Source organism: Equus przewalskii, chromosome 26 (genome assembly GCF_037783145.1).
Source record: "Equus przewalskii isolate Varuska chromosome 26, EquPr2, whole genome shotgun sequence".
In the NCBI taxonomy this organism is placed as follows: Eukaryota; Metazoa; Chordata; class Mammalia; order Perissodactyla; family Equidae; genus Equus; species Equus przewalskii.
The window spans coordinates 6466100-6484421 of record NC_091856.1 but is presented as its reverse complement, the minus strand read 5'-3'; the positions used below and the strand labels follow the sequence as shown (position 1 = coordinate 6484421).

At 36.5% G+C, this 18322-nt stretch overlaps 1 protein-coding gene across 5 annotated transcripts in view; it reads right to left on the bottom strand.

Moving 5' to 3' along the window:
- Positions 1 to 18322, bottom strand: part of STX17 (syntaxin 17) — a 64193-nt gene that overhangs the window by 36196 nt on the left and 9675 nt on the right. For all 5 annotated transcript variants that reach the window (XM_070595278.1, XM_070595279.1, XM_070595282.1 and 2 more), the window contains exon 3: positions 3583 to 3648. In XM_070595278.1, coding sequence (XP_070451379.1) covers positions 3583 to 3648 — 66 coding nt within the window. The remainder of the gene's footprint in view (positions 1 to 3582; positions 3649 to 18322) is intronic.

The following is an 18322-nucleotide window of genomic DNA, read 5'->3' as shown; positions in this document are numbered from 1 at the left end:
AACAAAATAAGTGTAAGTCCTATATTCCAGTCATCTGTTGTTGCGTAACAAATTCCTTCCGAACTTAGGGCCTAAAACCATTGTTTGATTTTGCTAACGTAGAAGAGAAATTTAGGAAGTCATCAGCTGAGCAGTTCTCACTTGGGGTCTCCCATGCGGTTAAGTCAGACGTTGGCTGAGGCTGCAGTCCTGTGAAGGCTCAGCTGTACTGGATGTCTAAGTTGGCTCACTCATGTGGCTGGCACTTGAGGCTGGAAGTTCCTAAGGGCTCAGCTGTGGCTGTGGCTATCTCCCACAAGGAGGTCTCAGGATACTTGGACATTTCATGCCATGGCTAAGTTCCCCCAGAGCAAGCCTCCTCAGAGAACCAGTGGAAGCTATCTGGCCTTTTCTGACTAGTCTCAGAAACCACGCAGCATTACTTCTGCCTCAGCCCAGATTCAAGGGGAGGGGAACAGACTCCACCTGTTGGTGGGAGAATAACAAGGTCATACCATAGACGACCATGTAGGATGGAAGATATTTTGCAGATATCTTTAAAAAGTACAATCTATCACAATCTGTATGCATAAAACTATAAAGATACACAAATATTAATTAAAGAAGACATAAACAAGTGCAAGGATAGCCCCATATTCATAGGTAGGAAAACTAGACATTGTAAATATGTCAATTTTCTCTAACTAGATTGATAAATCCAATGCAATTCCCAAATTCCAAACAAAATTGTATACGAACTTTGAAAACGAGATTCCGAATTTTATACAGAAGACTAAAGGGGTGAGTATAGACAAAACACTCCTGAAAAGGAAGAGTAAGGTGGAAATATTGTCCTACCAGATATCAAGCGTTATCATAAGACTGTCTTAACTAAGATACTGTGGAACTTGGTGGAGAAATAGACAAATTGAGCAGTGGAATGGAACAGAAAGACCAGAGACAGACCCATACATATATGAAACTGTGATATGTAAATAGCATTGGAGAAATCAGTTAACAGTGAAAGACAACTGACTTTCCAAATGGAGAAGAATGAAATTTTACTTCTATCTACCTTATACCATCAAGTCCAGATGGATTAGACTTAAACATTAAAAGCAAAACATTTAAAACATTCCTTGGAAAATATCTTCTTACTCTTAGGATAGAGAACATTCCTTGAACAAGCTACCAAAAGCACGAGCCATAAGAGAAAAGCTTGTTAAAGTAGACTACATTTAAATTAAGAACTCCTTTTCAACAGACACTATAATCAAAGTGAAGATAGTTCTTATTATATAAATCTAATAATGCTAAATCTAAAAAAATCTATGATAACTGTTCATGAAATTGTTTGTCCAAAAATAATTTTTACACAAACTAGCAAAAAATAAGCCTATACATGAAATTCAGGGCAGATATGAATAAAACAAAGCAAATATCTACCTCTAACAACAGTTTCAATCTCACTACTTTAATGGCACATATAAATCTTTTGCGCCAGATGGAGGTCAATAATGTAAATACATATATTTTTGAAATCAGCAAACACTTTGACCACAACCATTAACTCAAGAAAATCATAAGTGATTTTTAATGACATATTAAACAGTGAAGATGGTAAGAAATCCAAGTCATAATAATCTTATCGACATTAATGTGCCTACTATCATTCAATAAACATCGAGTCTTGCTGAGCACCAGGTACTATGGGACATGCAAATAGCAGAGACATACTTCCTGATCTTTAGGCCTGGAATCTAGTTAGCAAGCAGTAAAAAAAAAAAAGAGAGAGAGAGAGAGAAATCAAATTTCCATCTAGATCTCAAATCAATCTGTTTTTCTCCATCTCCACCATCTCTGTAACCCCTCCTAAACGATCTCTTGCATTCATTTCATTCTATCCCAATATATTCACTTTACTGCAGTTATAGTAACCTTTCCGAAATGCAAGAGGACCAGAGATGCATTCTTTGTAGAAACAGACTCTAGATTCAGAAACACCAGGAACAGGGCTAAAATAAGCGATTTATGTAAAAGCGTGACCTGAACCATGAAAGCCCAGCAACCTTCACCTAACCTGCTTCTGTAACTGAAAAATAAATGCCTATTTGCCCTAAGGGGAGAATGAGGATTCTTCTTTAGCAAACTAAACCAGAACAACCTCCAGATACTGATATTTGGAGGTTTATCCAAGGAAAACACCAGCTTGCCAAAGCACCTTTAAGTGAAGTCCACCAGGAGACAAGCAATGAGCTTTTCAGTGTCTCAGAAAAGCAGGAGAAGTTATATCCAAAGACAAAATACTATGAAAAAAGGAAAAGAGAAGAAGAAAAAGCTCTTGGAAATTAAATATTATAATATCAGAAATAAAGAATTTAGTAAAAACAATTGAAGATAAAGCTGAAGAAATCTCCCAGAAAACAGAAAAGAAAATTAGATAAGCAATCCAAGAGTCCTAACACCCAACAGAACAGAGATTGGCAAACTTTTTCTGCAAAGGGCCAGAGAGTAAATAGTTTAGGCTTTGCAGGCCACATGGTCTCTGCTGCAACCACTCAAGGGCTGTTTTGTGTGAAAGCAGCCAAAGACAACATGTAAACAAATGGGGTGAATAGCAGGCCATATTCGGCCCGGAAGCCATACTTTGCTGACCCTTGCAATAAAATATTTTTTAAAAAAGAGCAAAGAGAAAACACAGAGGACTAAATTATCAAATAAATGATTTTAAAAAATTATAATATACGTAATTATATAGGAGAAAGGAAAGTAGGAGAGAAGGGTAAAAAACTAATCTCTACCTACAATAGCAAGAAGTGAAGCGATAAACCTGATTAAGAAATACCAGCCTACACATGGTATTTAGGAAGAAAGAGCTAAACACCAGGGGAAATGTCCAAAAAGATTAAACATAGCTTCTTCCACATAGGACTTAAAGATGGAGAAAGGTAGTATACAATAAGCCTTTTTATTTTATTTGGATTTTAACTATGTAAATATATGATTTTAAAAAATGAATTTAAAATAATTAAAATTTATTTACTAAAAAGCCAGTCACTAAAAAGAATATTTGCAACACTATATTATTGCAACAATATTACAGACAGAAAATCAGTATCTTCAAATCATAAGCAGCTCTTACAAAAGAAAATATAATATATGTAGGGGGCAAGAGACACGAATAGGTAATTTACAAAAGAAACATTATATGCAAGGCCCATACGAAAAAAACTTTTACCCTTCAAAGCAATAAAAGAAAAAATCCAGATCAAAACAACAACGCAGCATAATTTTAACTTACTAATTAGCAAAAATTTGGGAAATGGGTAATAACAGTGTTGGTAAGGTTTTTGGAAAATGCATTAATTGTGAGAGAGTAAGTTGATATGTCATTTCTGGAGGAAATTTTGGTAATATGAATCAAAATCTTAAAAATATGTAAGACATTTGATTCAGTAATTCCTGGTAAAAGTGCATCCTTAAGGAAATAGGTACAACTATGCATAAAAGGATTCAGGTACAAGGGTATTTCTTATTTTAGCAAAATTTTCTTAAGACTAGCTTTTTCGTGTTGATTTAGTAGAAACAATATAATAGCCTTACCTGAACTGTACGTCCTGCATTGATATGTTCTTCATGTAACTTATCCCAGATTCTGCACCTTTGATACTATACAAAAGAGAGGGGAAAGGTACTTGAATTCCTTTTTTTTTATCACTCAAGTGGTTACTTCCAGTTTTCATAAAAATCCACACTCACCGACCCAAACTTAAACATACTAGCTAAAAAAGTTATTGACTTAGTAGTGGCAGTTAACTCCAAAGACCATACAAATAGGAAGTTTTCAAAAACATTACATACAAATTTCTGGCAAATGGTAAAGCAAACAAAAATCACTAGACACTATTTATTTTACCAAAAAAGAGTAGATACTTTGTCTATACTGCAAACTCTGGAGATGTAAAAAATAAAGAATGGGGGGCCAGCCCAGTGGCATAGCAGTTAAGTTCGCATGCTCCTCTTGGGTGGCCTGGGGTTTGCCAGTCTGGATCCTGGGTGCAGACCTACACACAGCTTACCAAGCCATGCTGTGGCAGGCGTCCCACATATAAAATAGAGGAAGATTTGGCATGGATGTTAGTTCAGGGCCAATCTTCCTCAGCAAAAAGAGGAGGATTGGTGGTGGATGTTAGCTCATGGATAATCTTCCTCAAAAAAAAAAATTAAAATAAAAATAAAGAATGAGAATGTAAAAGAATGTGAAAAATAAAAAGATTAACAGCATTCATCAGATATTCTTACTATACATGAAGAATTTTAAATGTCTGTCAATGACTGTGTCAAGTAATAAAAATTGAAAGCTGATTTTGAGAAAAAGTAACACTGATACTGCAGACTAGAAAGTATATAAAAAATGAGAAAGAACATTTAATATATATGCTTCAGTTTTTACCAAGGCAATACTTAGCTTTCAGAGTTTCATCCAAGAAACTTTATGAGCATGATCATGGAAAATTTGTCATTTGGCAGAAACCACAGCAAAATGTGATAACATTATAGCAGAATACTTACATAGAATATAAACATCAAAACCAAACATCATATACTACTTTTGGTTGAAATAAAAAAATCCAAATAATTAAGATGTTAGCAGATATGAATAATGACATGAAACAAATTTTTGGTATACTACACACCAAAAACAAAAAAATCAACCTAGAAATACTTTGAAAGCCAGAAACACTAAAATTCCCCAGATAGGCATCAAAGGCATGATAGATTATAAAGGTAGAGCACTAAAAAAATTTCTAGGGCATTTTTATATTTCCTATTCTGCATATTCTTTAAATTTGGTAGTAACTAACGAAACAAAAACCTCTTTTGATACACCTAAATGTTTTTACATCATCTAAGGACTAAATAATAACTATTAAGCTTAAAAATAATTGTACTATATTGAAAATATATTTACCAAACAGAAATTTAAAACAAGTATAAAACTACTTTCATTTATAAGAAGAACTGAATTGATGCTATCAGATCCAGTATAAATGCTCTTTTAGGCAGTGTTATGTTAATAAAAAGAGAGTGGAAGCCAAAGATACATGTTTGAAAATAAACCACTTTTAAATTTATTATTCAGTACTAATCTGTCATGATATTTTGAGAGAAATTAAGTTAGGAACAGGTGGAGGCCAGGGCTGCCAGAATTCATGGGGCAGAACATCAGGGAGGAGAGAGCTGCATGTCAGGAGAGGACTGCACTGAGAGAGCTCCAGAGATCTTCAGTTTTCCTTTCGAGCCTTCAGCGGAGTATGGATCAGCACATGTACACAAGGAAACTATCTGAGATCAGAAAAAGAACCACTGGAAAGGAACAGGTGAACTGATCCCCACAGATCACATGAGGCCAGAAACAGTTCATGTGCCCACAAGTCAGAGTGGAAAAACCTTGAAATACACTGGATATCAGGTAGAATACTCCAAAGTACTGCCCTTTATGGGGAAAAAAATCAGCCCTGGAATAAAGGCCGTTCTGATCCTACAAAAGAAAGCCTTAAAAGGATCAAAGTGTTCCCAAATAACTCAAATGTGTCTCAGAATAAAGCTCAAAAATACTGAAAGGAATTTAAAAATATTCAGTATCCAACCAGGTAAAGTTCACAACAGCTGGCATCCCATAACCAACTAGTATGCATGCAAAAAAGCATGAAAATACGAACTGTAATGGAATGCATACTAGTTGTTAAAAGATTAGTAAATTTAAAGACATAGCAACAGAAACGATCCAAAACGAAACACACAGAGCAAAAAGTTGGACAATAAATGAACAGAGCATCAGTGAGTGATGGGCCAACTGAAAGCAATATAGTACATATGTAATTGGACTCCCTGAAGAGGAGAGGGAAGAAAAACTGTTTGAAAAATGGTCAGAGCTTTTCCAAATTTGATAAAAACTATAATCGCACAAATCCAAGAAACTCAAGGAAGATCACAGCAAGAAAAATGTAGAAAATATACTAATGCACATCATAATAAAATTACTTAAAATAAGTGATAGAAAAATCTTGAAAGCACCTAAAGGAAAAAAAGACACGAGTTACAGAGGAACAAAGACAAGAATGACAGAAGACTTCACACCAGAAACGATGTAAGCCAAAAGGCAGTGGAACAACACCCTGAAAGTAATGAAAAACAATCTAAAACTCAACCTAGAATTCTATACCCAGAGAAAATATTTAATTAAAGTGAAAGTAAAATAAAGATTTTTTTCAAACATAAAAAGGCTGATAGGGTTCATCAGCAGTAGACGTGTACTACAAAAAAACGTTGAGGAAGTCTTTCAGGCTGATGGAAAAATGATACCAGACAGAAACCTGGTTCTACACAAAGGAATGAAGAGCACTGAAAATGGTAAATATATAGATAAATATAAAATATGCTTTTTTCTTATTTTTAAAATCTCTTTGAAATATAACACTTTAAAACAAAAATAACAACAACGTATTGTGGGGTTAATGACATATATAGAAGTAAAATACATGACAATAATACTACAAAGACCCTGAGAGAGGAAATGGAAGTATACTGTTGTAAGGTTCTTATAATATACATGAAATGATATACCTATAACATTACTTGGAGATAGATTGTGACAAGTTAAAGATAAATAGTGTGAACTGTAAAGCAACCACTAAAAATTAAAAATAAAAAACAAAGAGGTATAAGTAATAAGCTAACAAAAGAGAAGAAAGTGTAATGATAAAAAATATGCAATTAATCCAAAAGAAAAGAATAAAAGAAAAAAAGGGAGACAGAGAACAGATAGGACAAATACACAAAAATATCAAGATAATAGATTTAAAGACAAATATTTGACAAATGTCTATTCATTACAAAAACTCTCAGCAAACTAAAAATAAAATTTAACACCCTCAACCTGGTAGAGACATGTTTGAAAACCCTACAGTTAACACTATGCTTAGTGGTGAAAGACAATTCCTTAATATTAGGAACAAGGTAAGGATGTCTGATCCTATTCAACATCACACTGGAAGCACTAGCTAGTGAAAGAAAGGGAAAGGGGAAATGGGAAAGGGAAAGAAAAGAAAGGAAAGCAGGGAAAGATGGAAGGGAAGGAAAGGTAGGAAAAGAAAGAAGGAGGGAGGGAGGGAAAGAAAGGGAGGCAGGAAGAGCAAAGCCTATAAAGGAAGAGATAAAACTGTCTTCACAGATGACATGACTGTCTACCTAGAAAACATCAGACTCTAACAGAAAAGCCACATAATATTAACAGATGGCCCAATGATCGCAAGCCATAAACTGAGGATTGCTCAAGTAATGAATATAAGTAATAATATCTACCCCATAGTGTGTGTAGAAGTAACTAACTTCATTATGCCTACCCAAATATCAAAAATACAAAACCCAGGACTTTGGAAGATAGTGGTGTAGGAAGATCCTGAGCTTGTCTTCTCCCACAATACAACAAATCTACAACTACATGTGAAATAATTTCCTCTGAGAGAGATCTTGAAACTGGATGGAAAGAGCCTCCACAACAAGGGACAACACAGAGAGGGATGGAAGAGGTAGTGTTACAGCCCTGCTGAGGAAAGAACCACACCCCAGCTATGGTGCTTCATGGTTGGGAGAGATCTCAAAGGCATGGCACTTTTCCTGGAGGGGTGGGGGATTCAAACTCCACAATAGACACTTCTGCTCTTGGATCCAGCACAGGAGAGACAAGATCCCCAAACATCTGGCTTTGAAAACAATCAGGAATAAAGCCAGAAAAACTACAGAATTTCAGGGAAAGGAAAACCTGCTCTTAAAAAGCCCATGCACAGACTCACTCAACCCAGCACAAAACCACCAGATAGAAAAGTGCATAATCCATTGGTAAAAGAGATTCACTTACTAAGCTTGGAGTGCCTCTGGTGAGACACAGGAGGTGGCCAGCCCCCAACCCTCCAGGGACTGAGACACTGGCAGCAGAATTTCTTTTTTTTTTTAAGGAAGATTAGCCCTGAGCTAACATCCACTGCCAATCCTCCTCTTTTTGCTGACGAAGATTGGCCCTGAACTAACATCTGTGCCTATCTTCCTCTACTTATATGTGGGACGCCTGCCACAGCATGGCTTGACAAGCAGTGTGTAGGTGACAAGCAGTGTGTAGGTCTGCGCCCAGGATCCAGACTGGCGAACCCTGGGCTGCCAAAGTGGAGTACGCAAACTTAACCGCCAATGCCACTGAGCCAGGCCCTGGAAGCAGCCATTTTTGAGATCTAGTTCAGCTGTGCTGACAAAGATGCTGGCCATTTTGGAATTCTCCCTCTAGCCTGTTAGTGCAGGGGCCTGCCTCACCCACTAGTGTACCTGAGGCAGTTGTTTACAGCTGGGTAGCACATAAAGCCTGCAACAGGGACCTGCCCTACCCACTAGTGAGCCCAAAGCAGTCTTGCACCTTCAGACCTCACAACCAGCCACACAAAGGGCCTGCCCTGCCCACCAGTGTGCCTGAGGCAGTTGTGCACTGGGTCCCACAGCTAGCCTGTCCTGGGGGCCTGGCCCACCCACCAGAGAGCCAGCAGCAGTAACGTGCCCCCAGTCCTACAAACCAGCCACATCAGGGGCCTGCCCCACCCACCAGTGAGCTTGCAGCAGATGTGTGCCAGTAGCCTCCCACAACCAGCCACACAAGGGACCTCACCCACTCATCAGCAAATCCACAGCAGTTGCGTGCCACCAGGTCTCAAAGCCAACTACACTGGGGGCCTGCCCCACCCAATAGTGCATCCACAGCAGCTGCATGTGGCCAGGCTTTGCAACCAGTTAGCCAGCCCTGTCTACCACAGACCTGCAGCAATCATGGCCCTGCCACAACAGAAGGGCACATGCAGCCCACACAGGGGATACCCCTGGAGCATTTGGCATGGGTGACAAGAGGGGAACATACTACTGAGTCCCATAAGACATCTCCCATATAAGGCCACTTTTCCCAGATTGGGAGATGTAGCTGATCTACCCAATACATAGCAACAAGCACTGAGAAGTAAGCAAATGAGGAGACAGAAGAATATGTTCCAAATAAAACAACAGGACAAATCCTCAAAAACAGAACTAAATGAAACAGAGATAAACAATCTACTTGATAAAGAGTACAAAGTAATGGCCATAGGGATGCTCACTGAACTTGGGAGAAGAACAGATGAACAAAGAGTTAGAAAATATAAAAAAGAACCAATCAGAGCTGACAAATACAATAATTGAAACGAAAAATTCACTAGAGGGAATCAATAGTAGATGACACTGAAGAACAAATCAGCAATTCAGATAACAGAGTAGAGGAAATCACCAAGCTGAACAGAAGAAAGAATTAAAAAAAAAAAAAAGGACAGTTTAAGGGACCTCTGGGACAATATCAAGCATACTAATATTCACAATATAGGTGTCCTAGAAGGAGAAGAGAGAGACAAAGGGGCAGAGAACTCATTTGAAGAAATAATAGCTGAAAACTTCCCTAACCTGGGGAGGTAAACAGACATCCAGGTACAGGAAGCACAGAGAGTACTGAACAAGATGAACTCAAAGAGGCCCACACCAAGACAAATTATGATTAAAATGTCAAGAATTAAAGATAAAGAGAGAATCTTAAAAGCTGCAAAAGAAAAGCAACAAGTTATGTACTAGGCAACTCCCATAAGAATATCAGCTGACTTTTCAACAGAAACTTTACAGACTAGAAGAGAATGGCACAAGATATTCAAAGCACTGAAAGGGAAAAACCTACAACCAACCGAGAATGCTCTATCCAGCAATGTTATCATTCAGAATGGAAGGAGAAAGAGTCTTCCAGACAAGCAAAACTAAAGAAGTTTACCAGCCTTACAAGAAATGTTAAAAGGACTTTAAATGGAAAAGAAAAGGCCACAAATAGAAATAAGAAAATTACCAAAGAAAAAAGCTCACCGGTAAAGGCAAATATATATTAAAGGTAGTGGATCAACCACTTACAAAGCAAGTATGAAGGTCAAAAGACAAAAGTACTAAAATCATCCATATCTACTTAAGAGGTTAAGGGGTACACAAAACTAAAAGATGTAAATATGTCAAAAACATAAAACATTGTGAGGAGTAAAAACATGGGGCTCTTAGAATGCATTCAAACTTAAAGAGACCATCAACTTAATATAGACTACTGTATACATAGGTTGCTTTATACGAACCTCATGGTAACCACAAACCAAAAACCTGTAATAAATACAAAAAAAAATAAAGAGAAGGGAATCCAAAAGTAACACTAAAGAAAGTCATCAAATCACAAGGCAAGAGAGAAACAGAAGAAGAAAGAAACAGAGAAGAACTACAAAAACATCCAGAAGGCAAGTAACAAAATGGCAATAAGTACATATCTATAAATAATTAGTTTAAGTGTAAATGAACTAAATGGTGCAGTCAAAATACATAGGGTGGATGAATGGATATAAAAACAAGACCCATATATATGCTGGCTACAAGAGACACACTTCAAATCTAAAGACACTCACAGACTGAAAGTGAAGGGATGGAAAAAGCTATCCCATGCAAATGGAAACAAAGAGAAAGCTGGGGTAGCAATACTTATATCAGACAAAATAGACTTTAAAACGTAAACTGTAACAAGACACAAAGAAGGGCATTATATAAAGATAAAGGGAACAAATCAACAAGAGGATATAATACTTGTAAATATCTATGCACCCAACTTAGAAGCACCAAAATACATAAAGCAAATATTAACAGACATAAAAGAAGAAAGTGAAAAGTAACACAGTAATAGGAGGTGCCTCTAACACACCCTACTTACATCAATGGATAGACATACCAGACAGAAAATCAATAAAGAAACATTGGCCTTAAATGATACATTAGACCAGATGGATTTAGTAGATATATATAGAACATGCCACCCAAAACCAGCAGAATACACATTCTTTTTGTATGTATATGGAACATTCTCCAGAAGAGATCACATGTTAGGGTACAAAACAAGTCTCAATAAATTTAAGAAGAATGAACTCATTTCAAGCATCTCTTCTGACCACAATGGTTTGAAATTAGAAATCAACTACAAGAAAACTGGAAATCACAAATATGTGGAGATTAAACAAAATGCTACTGAATAACTATTGAGTCAACAAAGAAATCAAAGGAGAAATCAAAAATACCTGGAGACAAATGATAACGAAAATACAACATACCAAAATCTAAGGGATACAATAAAAGCAGTACTAAGAAGTAAGTTTACAGCAATACAGGCTTACCTCAAGAAACAAGAAAAATCTCAAACAATCTAACATTACACCTAAAGGAACTAGAAAAAGAAGAACAAATGAAACCCAAAATCAGTAGAGGGAAGGAAATCATAAAAATCAGAGTGGAAATAAATGAAATAGAGGCTGAAAAGATCAATAAAAATAAGAGATGGCTTTTTGAAAAGATAAACAAAATGGACAAACTTTTAACTATAGTCACTTAGAAAAAAAGAGGAAGGCTCAAATAAATAAAATCAGAAATGAAAGAGAAGAAATTATGACGAATACCACAGAAATACAAATGATTATAAAAGAATACTATGAAAAGCTTTATGCCAACAAACTGGATAACCTAGAAGAAATGGATAAATTCTTAGAATGACATAACCTTCCACAACTGAATGAAGAAGAAATAGACAATTTGAGCAGACCTATCACTAGGTAAGGAGGTTGAAACAGTAATCAAAAACCTCCAAAAAACAAAAGTCCAGGACTAGATGGCTTCCCTGGTAAATTTTATCAAACATTCAAAAAAGGTTTAATACCTATCCTTCTCAAACTCCTCCAAAAAGTGAAGAAAAGGGGACACTTCCCAACTCCTTCTATGAGGTCAATATTACCCTGATACCAAAACAAGACAAGGACAACACAAAAAAAGAAAACTACAGGCCAATATCACTAATGAACACAGATGCAAAACTTCTCGACAAAATATTAGCAAATTGAATACAATACATTAAAAGGATCACACACCACAATCAAGTGGGATTTATTCCAGGGATGCAAGCATGGTTTGACATCCTGAAATCAACCAATGTATAAACCACATAAACAAAATGAAGAATAAAATTCATATGATCATCTCAATAGATGCAGAAAAAGCATTTGACAAGATTCAGCATCCATTTATGCTAAAAATTCGGAATAAAATGAGTATAGAAGGAAAGTACCTCAACATAACAAGGGGCATATACAACAAACCCACAGCTAACATCATACTCAATGGTGGAAAACTGAAAGCTACCCCTTTAAGATCAGGAACAAGACAAGGATGCCCATTCTCACCACTCTTACTTGACACAATATTGGAAGTCCTACCCAGAGCAATTTGGCACAAAAAAGAAAGAAAACGTATCGAATTGGAAAGGAAGAAGTAAAACTGTCACTATTTGCAGATGGCATGATTTTATATACAGAAACTCTACAGAATCCATGAAAAAACTATTAGAAACAAGAAATGAATACAGTACAGTTTCAGGGTACAAAATCAACATACAAAAATCAGTTGTGTTTCTATACACTAACAATGAAATAGCAGAAAGAGAAATCAAGGATAAATCTCATTTATAATCACAACAAAAAGAATAAAATACCTAGAAATAAATTTAACCAAGGAGGTAAAAGACCTGTACACTGAAAACTATAAGACATTGTTGAAAGAAATCAAAGAAGCTACAAAGAAATGGAAAGATATTCCATGCTCATGAATTGGAAGAATTAACATAGTTAAAATGTCCATACCGCCTAAAGCAATCTTCAGATTCAGTACAATCCCAATCAGAATCCCAAGGACAATCTTCATGGAAATAGAACAAAGAATCCTAAAATTTATATGGGACAACAAAAGACCCTGAATAGTCAAAGCACTCCTGAGAAAAAAGAACAAAGCTGGAAACATCATACTCCCTGATCACAAAGTATACTACAAAGCTATAGTAAACAAAACAGCATGGTACTGGCAGAAAAAACAGACACACAAGTGGATGGAACAGAACTCAGAGCCCTGAAATAAAGCCACATATTTTTGGACAGTTAATTTTTGACAAAGGAGCCAAGAGCATACAATGGAAAAAAGAAATCTCTTCACCAAAATGGTGTTGGGACAACTGGAGAGCCACATGCAAAAGAATCAAAGTAGACCACTATCTTACAACATACACAAAGATTAACTCAAAATAGATTAAAGACTTGAATGTAAGACCTGAAATCATAAAACTCCTAGAAGAAAACATAGTCAGTATACTCTTTGACATCATAACGGTCTTAGCAATATCTTTTTGGAAATCTCTATTCAGGCCAAAGGAAACAAAAGAAAAAATAAATGGGACTACATCAAACTAAAATGCTTCTGCACAGCAAAGGAAAACATCAACAAAACGAAAAGACAACCTAACAATTGAGAGAAGATATTTGCAAATAAGGGGATAATATTCAAAATATATAAAGAACTCATACAACTCAACAACAAAAAACAAACAACCCAATTAAAAACTAGGCAGAAGATCTGAACAGACATGTTTTCAAACAAGATATACAGATGGCCAACAGACAGATAAAAAGATGTTCAAAAATCACCAATATTAGGGAAATGCAAATCAAAACCACCATGAGATATCACCTCATGTTCATCAGAAAGGCTATTATTAAAAAGACAAAAAATAACAAATGTTGGAGAGGATGTGGAGAGAAGGGAACCCTGATACACTGCTGGTAGGAATGTAAACCAGTGCAGCCACTATGGAAAACAGTACGGAGATTCCTCAAAAAACTAAAAATAGAACTACCATATGATCCATCTATTCCACTTCTGGATACTTATCCAGAGAACATGAAAACACAGTTTGAAAAAATAAATGCACCCCTATGTTCACTGAAGCATTATTTACAATACTCAAGACTTGGAAACAACCTAAGTGCCATGGACAGATGAATAGATAAAGAAGATACACACACACACACACACACACACAATGGAATACTACTCAGTTATAAAAAAGATGTAATCTTGCCATTTGTGACAACATGGATAGACCCTGAGGGTATTATGCTGAAATACATCACATGGAGAAAAACAAATACCATATGATTTCACCCTCATGTGGAAGATAAAACAACAACAAACAAACACGTATATACAGACAACATATTGGTAGTTACCAGGGGAGAAGAGGAATGGGGGGAGGGCGAAATGCTTAAAAAGGGACATTTGTATGGTAATGGATGAAAATTAGACCTTTGGTGGTAAACATGACGCAGTCTATACGTTAGTCTAAATACAATGACGTGCGCCTGAATTTATATAATGTTATAACCCAATGTTACCTCAGTGAAAGAAAAGTACAAAACCCCAAACATACACAAAAGATATATCCCAGGAATACTGTGAATTTCCTAACTCATTAGAAACTATTAATTGGTGGTGCCATTACTGAGTACCTGGGTAGGCTAACTTACTTGTTAAGTAGCCCATTTCCAAGTGTCAACATTACACTCAGGGATTTCTCATATAATACCTTAATCCTCACAATAACCCTATGGGAAAGATTTTAATGTTATTTTTACAACTTTCTAAAGATCATGGGCATTTGCAGCTTTCCCATGAACAGTGAAAATGGCGAACAGTAAATCTGTGAAGCTTCAGGTCTACTACACAGTGCTGTATGAAGATGCTGTGTTTATAGCTGACTTGGGATGGAATTGATCAGGGCACATTGCTTCACGTTATTTCATAGGAAGTAACTAAGATGGGATTTGAACAAAAAACAAAGTTTGAAAGATGGACAAATGGAGTGGATATAGCTAACAGATGTAGGAGAAGAAGCAAAAGTATTCAAGTCTATATTTTTTCCATCTTCCTTCTTCATTCAGGAAAATATCTTCAAAATAGAACAGTGCACAATAAACATGATTAAGAGGAAAATGAAAACCAAGAAAGAGTAAGAACAAACGTAGATACTTCAAACGAATCCAAGTCAAAAGTCCCAGAGAAATTACACCTGAGTGAACCAAAAGACCTTGCAAATGTGGTCTTGTATCTGTGAGGAACTGTGAAGCACTGGAAAGGCTTGTAGAGACCACAAAAAATGACTCAATTTTCACAAAAAAAGAGACCTTTAAAAGATGGCAGACTGTAAATCTTAATGTAAATTTTCGGGAAAATTCTATACCGGGTTATCAGAGAGATGGTTTGTGAGAACTTAGAGAAATGATGACAGTATATCAGAGTTTCTGTCCCTTTCCAGTTCAACATTTTTCATCAATGCCTTGAAAACAAAAGATGCATAATTACCAAATTTGCAGACAACATAAACTAAAAGGAATAATTACATAAATGAAAGATCACAATTCCACTTGGTAAGAACAAAGGTAACAATGATAAATGTAAAACCTAGCATTTAAATTAAAAAGAGCAACTGTACAAGAAATAGGTATGATCTGGCTTAAAGCTGAAGTTCATATAAAGAAAGTTCTGTTGGGGGCTGGCCCAGTGGCACAGCGGTTAAGTTCGCACACTCCCCTTCAGTGGCCCAGGGTTCGAGGTTCAGATCCCGGATGCAGACCTACGCACTGCTCCTCAAGCCAAGCTGCAGCGGTCATCCCACATATAAAGTAGAGGAAGACGGACACAGATATTAGCTCAGGGCCAGTCTTCCTCAGCAAAAAGAGGAGCACTGATGGTGAATGTTAGCTCAGGGCTAATCTTCCTCAAAAAAAAGAAAAAAAAAACTCCTATGGATTTTATTTAGTTGATTACAAAACCAATTAAAAAGCCAGCAATATAAAGTGGCTTCTAAAACAACGGACGCAATCTTAGGCTCTATATCTACATACACATATTCATTCATTCAACACACTTTTATTTGGAGCACACCATGTTTCAACCACAACATTATAAGTTTAACACACTTATCAATGTAGCGATTTCAAGAAAGTAATTCAACCACTCAGTCTGTTTCCCTAACTAAAAAAGGAAGGCAATAATAAGGCTAACTTATAAAGATGCTGTGAGGATTAAATGATACGATGCATATGAAACCTCTAACATAGCACTCAACAAATAAAAACAGCAGCTACGACCTTTGCTATTATTATTATTTGGCTCACTGTCAAGTAAGCCACAGAAGAGATGAGTGTTTGGGGTGGAAGTTGAAGTAGATGAACTTCTCTCAAAATAATAAACTTCCAAGAAAAATAACGAATAAAATAGTTTAGATTTCCTACTGCTTACTACACAATGTTATACCTAAATCAGGTTACATTATTAATGGCTATTATCACAAATATTCGGAGAGGAGAAAAAGCAAAGTGATTTAACATGTGTGAAAAAATATTACAAGTAACTCCTTTAAAATTTAGTTAAGTGAGGATCACTGACAAGCATTTCCAAACATACTGTTTTTACAAAATATCATTTTTGTATTGTCTATTTCACAGGGGCACTATAGAGACAGGTTAAACAGTGCTATAACTTGCAGCAATCAGGATGCTTTTGGTTGCAAATAACAGAAAACTCAAAATTTAAAAATGTCTTTAATAATAAGGACATTTATTATCCTACGGAAGCAGCAGCCTAGAAGTAGGATGACAATTCCAGGGTAGTTTAGTTCAGAAGCTTATAAGGTGGTCAAGCGCCCAAGTTCTATCTTTCTGCTTTACTACTTTCAACAGAGTTTTTGTCCTCAGATTTGTCCCCTACTGGCTACAGTTCCAGATACAAGGGGGAGACACAAGACCAGCAGAAGCAGGAGGACTGTTTCCTCCCACATATATCTTTATAACAGCAGGAAAATCTTTCCCAGAAGTTTCCATATCCCAAACAGGCTTTCCCTCAAATGTCACAGCCAGAATGAGGGGACACGTCCATTGTTCACTGCCAGCCAAGCACTGACAAGAACGGAATCACCACCATTAGACTCAGCCGCCACCACTCGTGCTGAGGCTTTTCTATCCTGAAACACAGAGGAAGGCAAACTGAACCAGGGCTCTGTCAGAAAAAGAGAAAGAGGTGGGGAAATGCGATTAAAATTCTGAAGAAACATTTTCAGAAGAAAAAGAAAAATGGAAAAGGTTTTTGGTGTAATCACAAGTTAAAAAACAAATAAAAAAGGCTGATGATGTGTGATTTTGTACCATATAGTTCAGGCTTCATACTGCCCAAATAGTCCATGCCACTCATTTTCACACCTAATCACATGTTGCCTCATCATTCTCTGAATATTTCCTACTTTATTTCCTTAACTGGACTGTAAACCTCTTGAGGATTAGAAACCTAATTTTTTACATAATTTTCAGTGCTAACAATACAAGAAGCAGCGAACATCAACACTTATGAAAAGCTAACACTTATTTATTTTCTGTAATGAATAATTTCCCTTCTCATTAAATCCGGCAAATCGAATACAAACATCCATCTCTGCTTTTTTCCGAAACCCAACTAAAATGACAGTAAAGAACTTTAGAAGGAGTAAATTTACAAGAATAATGAGAATACAACAGAAGGTATTAGTCGACAAAATTTTGGAATGCAGAAAGAGTATAGACATGTTGCAACTGACTTAGCAGGCCAGAGAAAGCTGAAACCTAAGGCTGCAGAGGAGTGGATGGTGGGGGAGAGAGTCAATGAGAAGCAAGCCCACGGCAGAGCACTAATCCAGAAAGACTGAGTAACCCAAGGCACCAGCTACCAGGTAACGAGGCGGATGTGTATGTTGGGGCTAAAAGCAGAAGGATTAGTTGAAAATTTATGTAAGGAACAGGTATTCTATCAGATGCCCTCTCCATAGGCCCAAGCAACTGCCCCATCACCACAGAACATTCCAGAAGAGTATGTGGTGGTTCCCCATTAAAGTAGATCCCCAACTGTTTACCCCTCCAGGTAACAAGGCCCCTACTACTGTCCTACTACACATATACATACACACACACACACACACTCCTTCCAGTTAGCACTCTTAAATATCAACAGCCAGCCAAGGAAAGCCTATAATACTGTGTCAGTAGACTAACACAAAAAAAAGAAAGGGAGAAAGAAAGAGGAGGAGAAGAGAGAGAAATAAACAAAAGGAAAAGAAAGGAAGAAAAAAGGAATTCAGGGAAAACAGACAAGGAGGCAGAAGAAAACTTTTAAAAAAATAATACCACCATAGAGAGATATGAGACTGCATCCATGACACAAGAAGAGGAGGATTCTCTTTAAAAGAAAATAGAGAGAATTGATAGAAAAAAGAATACAGTTAGAAAAAATATGATTCTGGCTATTACATCTT